Below are 10,576 nucleotides of genomic sequence, written 5' to 3'. Positions count from 1 at the left end.
ATAACAGTTCTACAGGAAACAAAGAAACAAACATGAAGGATAAGAAATTTAGGCTTGATAATAAAAAAAAAATATTCCAAATGGTAAATCAGAGCTATATGTTATGAGTCATAATTATGAGACATTTTCAAATTCACCCCCCCCCCCCAACTAAATTATGTCTTTTCATTCCTAAACGTTATGAGTTTGGATCTCATAATTACGGTTCTCTAGCCTGGAGCTCAGAATGAATTGCATTTCATAACTCAGATTCAGTGACTCTTCTTCTAAAAGGGTGATTTTGATCTATGAACTGTGACATTTTGTCTCAAAGTTATGACCTTTTATCTCATAAAAGTGATTTTGTAAATTTCCCCACTGGGGGACGATTAAAGGTTTATCTTATCTTATTTTTCATGGGAAAATCTCCTTCAGCTTGTTGAATTACCAACAACCAACATTTGACTAATTCAACTTCAATACTAATGAATAGTTAATGTGACCTGATAACTGGTATAACTTGATGTATTATTGAACTATCATTTACTTCTATCATCATAAGACATCGAACAACTGTTTGTTGGGGAATTGTTGTCCAAATGGTGCCTGTACCCACCACGAAAATATAAAATTTTAACTAACTTGTACTTTTCTAAAGCTAAATTATCTTTTTTTTTACAGCACTGTAGACAACAGTCAACACACAAATCTTCGTCAATAATTTAACCATGATGTATTATTTTTTTTTAAATCATAGCTGCTGAAAATGCTCAATTGCTCCACTACAGAGAACTTTCTCTACAGTCCAGAAGATGTCAGCATACACTCGGTGTCTCTTTCTACAGCTAAATACTACAGCCTTGAACATGGAGAGGCTTCTGTCAGCACGACTGACTACAACTGTGTGTTGTCATATTCATTCGATGTAAAAAATATCTAAAGAGCTAAAAGCCTTAAGCAATACAATTTATAGTTCATGATTTTTTTTTATTTTTTGCCATGAAACTCCAAAATCAAAGAAAAACAAAACAGATGCTCAAAAATACAATATAAACTTCTGAAAATCAATACACTGAATTTTTTTTTTAAATTTTCTTACACATGGCAAAAAAAAAACTAAGCAAAGACCAGATGGTGGCTAGTGACTCTGCTTAGTCCTCTTTGCTTTTCTAGATTGCAGAATATGGTGTGTTCACAAACGTTGAGCCTCCCCACCCTGTTAAACCCGATCAAATACACAGTTCACTAGTTAGGCGTCTGCCAACGAAGAACAGAGCAAAGTGCCCGATAACAAGTCCTGGAGCTAACGACTGTGCTGCAATTTTCAATCAAGCACAAAAAAAATCCACCACTTACTTAGAATACGACTGCCCCCCCCCCCCCCCCACACACACACACACCCCAGAATAGACACTCAATTAACACAAGTCAGTCAGTCAGAAGAGCCTGAGGGTGTACAAGTGTATGAAGGCTGGGGGGGTGTAGAAACCTTGACAGTTGTTGTACAAAGGGTGCACAAAGCATCGGGATCAGGGTTGAAAATTAACTTTTAAGGGGTGTAAGGGTACACATGTTCTGTACAGTGTCAGGAGAAAAAAAATACAAGGTGAATTTTCTGAACACTTAAGTTAGGGTTTATTGTTTATTGTCTATAAAGCAATATGTAAAATGTAAACACTTAAAGAAAAACCTGATATTTTTCCAACCAGCTGATTTGAAAAAGGCAGGTTGGTGTTCTAGCTCCTGTAGGTTATCTGCCCTCTGACCTTAGCACTGGCTAAAGTTTTAAGGGCATGTTGCCACCTTATTACTAGTTTTTAGATTAACATTTCCCGGTGAACTTACTTTTATGAAATTTTGGCTCATCAAACTCCACACATAGGTTTCCAATCCAGATGACTTCGAGCATCGAACCCCCACCGCACAGATGAATATGTCCAGAAGAATCAGTGGAGTTGAAGCATTTACAGCCCAGAGACTCAACTACCCACAAGCCCAATGGGCAAAGGGAGGAGAAATGCAAGAATTCATGCTCCAAGAGAAGTGAACTCAGCAGCAAGTGTAAGAACTGAGGTTCTTTTTTAATAGGTTGAAAGCAATTGTTTTGCTCAAGTTGCCTTGGTAACCCCATGTCTCCTCTCCTCCCACAGAGGAACAGACTTGTAGTGGAACGTCCCAAATGGCTATGATGCATTTGTTTGTACATGCTGCTTTTATCTATTCACAACTGTGGTGAGCCAGTTGAGCAAATTCACCTGCCAGCACCCTTGTCTGGTGCTAAATTCAAACCCTTCATTGATATGGTGATGAAGTATCAGATCCATGATCCACAGCAGAGAGCTCATCATTCATGTGGCAACTGTGCTGCACTTTCTCCCAACCAGCCATTTTGCCAGGTTTTATTTAGAAAATAAGAACGTTAGTCATTAACAACATATGGCATAACACCCATAGAACAACATAATCCATTCATTCCTTCTTTGCACAGAACAAGTACATTTTCCACTTGTCTATTCATTGTTTACCTTGAAAAACATGGGCCCTGTAATGCTTGCTGTCTGAAAAAAAAGGAACACACAATAACTTGGAAAACTCTGGCATGAATGTGGACAACTAAAAAAACAATAACAGCAGTTGGGAGGAAATAGAAAAAAAAAAAAACTGTCCATGACTGCTAAGGTGGAGTTGATAGATTTGGCCAAAAATAAAGAAATCTAGAAAAAATAAAAGTGTATCCAGGTGGGATGGACTGAAAGAGAGGGAGGGTCTTTGTGTCCCTGTCAGCGGGGCAAGTTAGTGGTGCTGTGCAATCCTCTTATCTCAACCCCGTTTGCCTACCATTCTTTCTTTTTCTCGTCCATGGACACTCCGCCGGGTCCGAGTGCCACCACCAATAGCAGGCCGCCGATAACCGAAGTGGTCTGAAAGAAGTCGTACTTGAGGAAGTCGTGCATGGGCTTGTAGGCTGGGATGGTCCAGAAAGCGTTGAAGTAGACATTGATAGCAAGAAGCCACACAACAAGGGTCAACGCTGCTAGCTTGGTTTTGAAACCGATGGCCACCAGGATGATGAGAGCCGTCCCTACCATGTTCTGCAGGATCTGGAGATGAGAAAAGTTGATGTGAGGGAGTAAATATTTGATAAAGACGACAATCTGACCATTTTGTGATTTTCAAAGGGGCTACATTAAAATATTCATAAACTATTCCTGTAGTAGTGTACTGCAATTTGGATTGACTTGTGGTCCCAGCGTTTTCCTTCTGTTGCTTACTGACGCTAGCCTGTCTCAACTTCCTGTAATAATGGAAAAGCCCCCAAAAAGTGTTTTCACACAGCACTGTAAACAAACAGCAACGTAGCTCAGTTTGACACTGGCCTACCACCTCACTGGGTCCACCTCGTCTGGTTTACTGGAACAATGATGTGGATACAAGCTAGCTTAAGAGCGATAATTTCAGTCAACATTCTCTGCCCCTCCTGCTATTTCCATGCTGCCACCTTCAAAGTCCTTCTTAATATGTGAAACAACAGCAAACTCGTAGCAATTCACACACCGAAAACAAGTTTTGGACTGAAATGACACAAGCCTGTTGGCTAATTTGGTATACAGTTGAAAAGGTATGAACGCATAGAAATATATAAACAAGTTTTCTGAATAAAAGTGGTTTACCCAGATGTTGTTTAGCATGACGACTGTTGCTCCTTCCCACATTTTTGACTGGTTAACATAAACAAACAAGCCAGGTTGCTTTTTCTAATACACCAGCATAACAAAATATACAGGCAGATGTTTCTCCTGACCGACACAGCACAATGGAGGTATCCTGGCTATATGAGACTACGACCATGGTCTGAAGCACTTTTCCAACCCTGCTGACACCCTGTTGCCATACAACTGCAGTAGCATAGTACTGGTGTAAACTTATCTGTAAGAACAAGCTGCAAAGTGTAGGTTGACTGTCAACACTCACAGAGAAGAAGCTGGAGTCAAAGTGTAGCAGAGTCATGAACATGAGAACCAGCAGCACTCGACCACCCAGCTGCATGTACTGCTTTGGCGAGCTCTCTCCCATGGATGGGACTCCAGCAAACATGCTCTTTCCTTCCGAACGAGATTCAGCCAGCAGCAGGAGCAGACCACCTCCGAGGGCGAGGTTTCTGGGAGAGGACGAGAGGGTGTTTATTTCTGACAGCCTAGCATAGACATGTCTGTATAGAGTAAACAGTGCAATCCAGGGATGGTGAGGCTGACTGGTATTGTGTCTTATCTATTAAGAAAGCTCTTATCTAAAATTTCCTTCCCTTTTTTAAACTGCTTAACAATAGTAATGAATTAGCAATTTGTATGGATACGTCAATGAAATAACATGAAAATTTTGTAATCCCTATCAAATAGTGTACTATTCAATGCAATGCCATATTCTAGGAAAAGGTTTGCTTACTGAGGTTATGGTACTTTAAAGAGTATAGATGGAAGTGTCTAAAAAGGCGCTGAGTCTCACCCACCTCATCAAAAATTTAAGGTCCCATAAAATGCTGTAAGCAACAGTCTGGTGAAGAAAAAAAAACAGAAACTCGAGATTAGACACAAAAGCACTCCACAGTGACATGAAAAAGTCATGATTATGTCAGTATTCTCACCTGTAGCGCTATGATGCCAAATAATCCAAAGCAGGCATATTGTACAAAATTTCTACTGAGGATGAGGACACACCCACCTGTCAGGGTGCAAGATGAGGAAAAGGTACTTAAAGGAAGCATTTGATTGTTAGGTTGTCAGAACTTGTTGTTTTATGCAGGGAAATATGATAGTTTATGATTTCAGGCATTTTACAAGGACAAGTCAAGCTGACTGTTAGCTTCAGCATGTCTCGACAGGAACCATGTCACTCCCCGGAAAACTTTTATAACCTGTGTCATTTTTGGAGATTACTGCACCACGGCTCAATCTTATATGACAGAAGTGGGATGTGTCTTGACATTAGAGGGATTTTCATGGTTGGATAACCGCCTCAATATCAGTTTCATGGAATATGGTAGGACACAACAATCAGTTCCAATGTCTCGAATGGAGTGGAAAAAGAAGCTCTTTTTTTAGTCGCTAAAACTTAAGACTATGCTTTAAAAGAAGAACGTGTAAGTCTCCCGTTTGCAAATAGGAACTGAGGAGTGAAGTTGGTGTGCATGCACATGTGATATTCTTTGTTCAGTTTAGTTTTTAAAAACTTAGTTAGGGGTGTGAAAAATTACAGCTTGCATGTAATTCAAGTTTTAAGTCACCAGTCACGATTCCATAATTTTACAGTTAAAAAACCCCCAGGAAACTGCTTTGTCTCCTCAGTTCACTGAACAAACTATGGTACCGTCTTCCTGGAATAAAAAGTCTGTCAATACTGATACAACAAGCTGCAACCTACTGCAAACAGAGAAATGGACTGAAGAACATCAAAATATGGAATTTTCCTCAAATAAATGATAAGGCACCCATTAAAATGCAGAGTTCAGGAGATTAAGTGTAGTTGTTGTACTTGTCAATAAAGCGCTGATATGGTATGCTGGCTAAAAAACTTCATGATGGAGCTTGATTACCTGTAATGTATTTCAAACTGTTTTTTTTGTGTATGGTTGTATATCTGCTTCTTTTAAAGAGTTAAGATAATTTTATTGCTTTGGCCTGGCATGAACTGTTAGTGAAGGGTGTTTCATTACACATCCACTGTTATTTATTTAAGGGAAAATTTTAATGGTAGTACGATGTCATCTTTTTATGCTAGCGTTTAAAACAACATATCTTTCACTCGCAGGAGTGACTCACTCCTGTTTCCATATATCTGTGTCACACACAACAGAAAGTGTTAAATTATAAAACTTCCTAAAACAGCGTCCAGACCTCCATCTGACCATGCATAGCCTTCCTTTCACTCACCTAGCTGTCCTAATAGATTAAGTAGCACAAAGCACGTAGCCAGGAAGTAGCCGCAGCTCCAGGTACCCTCGATGTAGTCTCTCTGCTCATTCCACTGGAACCACATACGGATGCCGTCCTCCAGGAAGGTGCTAATGAGACACAGACGCGCCAGGTGAGGCAGGTACTGCTTAGTTACCCGCAGGAACTGGGGAACAGACACAAACAGAGAGAATAAGAGACTGACGAGGAAAAGGATGGCATCAACTGTAAGAGCAGGCAACGGATGTAGTTGCTGATGTGCTGCTGCTCTTGCTAACCACAGCAAAATTGAGATTAACATTACTGGGTCACCATGCAGTAAAAGGCTGCCACATGATTTAAAAAAAAAAAAAGCCCCTAGCAGAGTCCTTCCCCACAAGCAAACAAAACCCCTCTGATCTGCAACCAGTCAGCCAGCTAAGAGTGTAAATAGTTTAAGCAAATAAGTCATTAGGGCTGTTGCTGCTGCCACTAATCATTATTAATATACAACATAATTTCTTTATCAGAAAAACAGATGAATATGTGATTGTTATTATCAATTTTAAAAAATTAACCACAGGGATAGGAAATAAACCTCTAGTCATTTCAAAGCTATGGTCATACTTGGAGAATTAAGGAGACATTTGGAAGAGATTTTCTGCTTAAGGTTGCTTGGGTTTGTCATGAGAAATAAATAAATCCCCTGGATACTCGTTTTCCAAAATCGGTGAATCCGCTAATTAAAGTTAGAAACAGGGTGCACCATGAACTGAAACTACAGTAATTAGCCTGCTCCCCAAGGAGTCAGCAGTTTTTATTGCCTTCAAGTTAGTACAAAATGTACATTCACTTTGACCTCTTCTTTCCAGTTCTTTATACACCAGTGTGGTAGCTTCTCTCTCTTGCCAATTTCCCCACTGAGGGACCAATAAAGGTTTATCTTATATCTTATCTTATATAATGATTTGTCAATATAAATATGAAGGGAAAAAATACAAAATTTGGATTTATAAAATATTAAAAGACTATCCTACATTTCTCCTCATCAGTGGACTGAAAATTTAACTGGAAACAACCATCAAAGTGCGACTCATTTCAAGAGTATTTTGGTAAAACATGAGTAAGATTAAGGCTCTGCAATTCTCAAGCCAAGAATGTGGATTTTCCCCATTTGAAGTATCCAACAATTAACCAAAATGAAACAGCTCTTTTTGATTCCCTCTTACATGCCTCATGAACAGTTCCTCTTTTACTACACTGGGACAGGAGAGGAGTAGTTCCCTGCACCCTTGCCCCGCCTACTAAGCGGTCCACATCAGCACTGTCAGACTTGGTCAGCCTATCAGCATCCACCAACTCCCTCCATGACTGCTGTGAGAGGCATGAATGGACAAACTGGGAGCCAATCCAAAGGAGTTCAAGGTTGCTCCAACAGCCTCGAAATAGACCAATCTATAGAGTAATGTGTCGATGTTGGATCAAGACCCCTTTGAAAGTGATTCAAATGGCTTTTGCACAGACATATCAATTATATTCATGTCATTTTGACAAAGCAGAGCATAAGTTAGCTGCACTGGTGACTGGAGAGTGCGTGAATTAGATGTAACTTGATTAGGATGGTAGGGAATTATCTGGGTCAGTGAACACAACTACTGCACATAAACTGGACTCTAAGTTGTAACTAAGTCTTCAGTGGGGAGAGCTGACATGCCAGCTGACTGGCCTGTGAAATCATTAGGCCCAGCATCTTTCACACACTATAGTTTAAGTCCTGAAGATGTCTTTAAGAAGATCAGACCATAATAAACTTTCAGTGCCAGACTATAATAATTTCCCTAACACGTCTAAGCTGTTTCCTCTTCAGTCTGCACACCAATATGGGACACGAGCAGATTTGAAATACAATCTTCACATAACAAGCTACCTGTTATAGACCAGTGAATTGCATGTGGTCACATTAATACAGTCGAAAACCCCAGTAGAATAAACCAAAACTACAATAACGTAGTCTTGTCTGTGTTAAAAAGTGATGGTAGGATACACATGCAGTAAACACTGAAGACCAGAGGCAGTTGCACAGATTAGCACACACACACACACACACACACACACACACACACACACACACACACACATACACTTCAACTTCTACATACTTACCGACCTAAATCAACAGTAATACGAGGCAACAATGGCGCAAATGTCCAACAAAGCTAATTACTACATCTCATAACTTGGTTGCTAAACTAGGTGATTTCGCAACCATAGGCTGGCACAGTCAGGCTTAACTCTGGAAATTGACTGACTCGGTTATGGTAACATTACAGTTATAAACAGAAGGGCCAACCTTAGCTAGCCGGTATAACGAAGAAGCCACTCATATTTGAACCTGTTAGCTGTGTCGCTGGTACCTAACCATATGTCAGTTTCACTTTATCGCTGTGAATTAGCGATTCTAAAAAATCCCTCTGAAGACACATGATAAGACCTGACACTCTATTTGTCACGATAATCCACACCGCTACGTTAACGTATACGGCTGCTATGACAAGAAACTATACCGAATAACGTGAGGGAGCCACTGAAGACGCAAAAGCCACTTCATTGTCAGACTAACTATGTTATCAGCTAACATGCTAACAGCGGCTAACGTTCACAACTGCTGTGCTAAAACTCAAGTTACCTGGTCTGCCACGTCTTCGGCTGTGTTCATGAGATCCTCCTGCCCCATATCTGTGTAATATTTTTTTTAAATTAAGGCTCGGTGCAACACAAGTTGTGTTGTTTTTTTTTGTTTTTTTTTCAGCAGGCTTTGCTCAAACGGTTCCTGCCCCCGTTAACGTTATTTACTTAGACCTTCCGAGATTGCCTAGACGCAGAGAGAGAAAGGCCGCCTCCGCCCCACAATGCTCTGCGATTTGACGAGCTCGTCAGATCCCCCCTACATGGTACTGCAACCGCTGTATGCCACGTATACTGATCCGACCACGGGCTCGACCCAGCTTTGTTTACGGCTTTTACACATGTAAACAAGCATATACCCCGTATAGTACCTGGATTCATTTGACCATACGTTTCAAGGGATTAAAAATGAAAGGCATGCTCATCACGGTCAACCCTCCCAACACATGACACTCAAAGAAACCTGAGTAGCTTTTGAAATGTGTTTCACTTCAACACACACATGCACGCCGTGGTTCTTAAAAAAGTCTACTATACGAAGGACTGATTCAAATAAACATATAAGATTTTGTGGTGATGTCAGTGCGCTCCATTGTTTAAATTTTCAATGAAAAAATAGAAGCAAAATTCTGATGTATTCAACATTTACAAGCCTCAAAGCTCTAGCATTACATAATTTCCTGTTTGCAGAATTATGACCAGAACCCATGTTGCCACCACTTAAAACAACTTCCTCACACTAACATTGTTCAGCCAAAGCGAAAGAGAAAAGTACACAAATTCCCTGTTGAGGGAATAAACTCCGGTGCTTTACTATGGTGAAAATGAAATGAAATGAACCAAAAAAAAGTGTCTTCAGTGATCCCTGATATGGATTCTACAGTCTCATTGTCATCCAAGCCCTGTGGTTAGCGCTGTATTGATTCAGGAAGAGTGAGATTTGTCAGCTTTTTTAATTCAAGTCCCAACTTTCACATTGGTACAAGGCCAAGGCTTGAAAATAAAGAAAGAAGAGAAGCAACAAAAAAACAAAAAAAACAAAAAACAACCCAGATCACATCTACACACACAATTTTGATATGGCTTTGTGAAACAGTAGTGCTTCAGGACATTTTCCATCCCAAACTGAGCAACATTTGAAGATTGATTGATTTGAAGCTACTATTTCACATCTGTAAATAAATTATGATTATGGATAAAGTCTTCATTTTCCTGAGAAGCTGGATGATAGCAGCTCCTCCTGTCTGTTACAAGGCAGTCCTACCAAACTACCTGATAGAGTTCAACACCATTCCAAACCCTCAACGCATGTAGCTTGAGCAGGACAGCTTGGATTCTGGCCTCTACTGTCTCATGAACAACTTCCATCATGTCTCTTTAAGATTCCCTGAGGTCCTCTCGTGACTTCATAAGCACCCAGCAGGGCTATAATGTACAGAAATGGCACATGTGGGACCTAGTGGTTAATACGGAGGGACGGAGGAGAGCCATGATGTGTTCTCCCACTAAGAACTTTGCTGTTAATGGTCAAGACAAAGTGGGAAGGCTCGAAGACAGCACCTTGTGGGCTCGCTGTCTGAGAGGGAAAGGAAAAGGGGTCACTTTCATTAGCAGGGACCCAGTTTGGTTCACCCATCTGCTGCTAATGGGGCGAACATAACTTATGACATTTATTTGTTATAAATACAACTCAATATCAAGAGTGAGAAGGGGCAGTGAAAAGTTTTAAGCACTTTCCTTGTGGCACTTTTGCAAGCCGTGTACTGTAAACGGGCTGAATTATTAAAGGGAAATGTATTAACATGACTATGAGCAAGAGTTTTGAGAGGTTCTTAACATTGATGAAGATATATTATCAGTCAATATCTGTGGCAGAAATCATGATCTCCATTTTGACCGATACTCTTCATTGCCCTTTAACTGCAACTGTGGATTTTATATTATTTTGTGAGCATTTTCAATACTGCCTCTCCTTCTGAATCAAT

General features: G+C 40.2%; 1 protein-coding gene across 1 annotated transcript; it reads right to left on the bottom strand.

The window, feature by feature from the left end:
* Positions 1-945: 945 nt before the first annotated feature.
* On the bottom strand, positions 946-8,836 carry surf4 (surfeit 4). The gene is made up of 6 exons (XM_086187970.1): positions 8,593-8,836; positions 5,907-6,093; positions 4,622-4,698; positions 4,487-4,530; positions 3,952-4,138; positions 946-3,080 (listed from the first exon to the last, which is right to left on the bottom strand). The coding sequence occupies exons 1-6, from the start codon at positions 8,638-8,640 to the stop codon at positions 2,814-2,816; spliced, it is 810 nt and encodes a 269-aa protein (XP_086044096.1). The 5' UTR covers positions 8,641-8,836; the 3' UTR covers positions 946-2,813.
* Positions 8,837-10,576: the final 1,740 nt, after the last annotated feature.

Source organism: Aulostomus chinensis, chromosome 19 (assembly GCF_037954235.1).
Source record: "Aulostomus chinensis isolate RoL2024-O1b breed Wild chromosome 19, RoL_Achi_v1.0, whole genome shotgun sequence".
NCBI lineage: Eukaryota > Metazoa > Chordata > Actinopteri > Syngnathiformes > Aulostomidae > Aulostomus > Aulostomus chinensis.
The sequence above is the reverse complement of the archived record's forward strand: the minus strand, read 5'-3'. Positions and strand labels throughout refer to the sequence as shown.

Bases quoted from the DNA above. Each gene is read 5' to 3' on its own strand.
- surf4 (XM_086187970.1), bottom strand. From the start codon at position 8,640: ATGGGGCAGGAGGATCTCATGAACACAGCCGAAGACGTGGCAGACCAG. The intron at 6,094-8,592 runs GTAACTTGAGTT...TCTGTTCCCCAG, and splicing joins CCGAAGACGTGGCAGACCAG to TTCCTGCGGGTAACTAAGCA. The intron at 4,139-4,486 runs GTGGGTGAGACT...GTCCTCTCCCAG, and splicing joins GACCTTAAATTTTTGATGAG to AAACCTCGCCCTCGGAGGTG.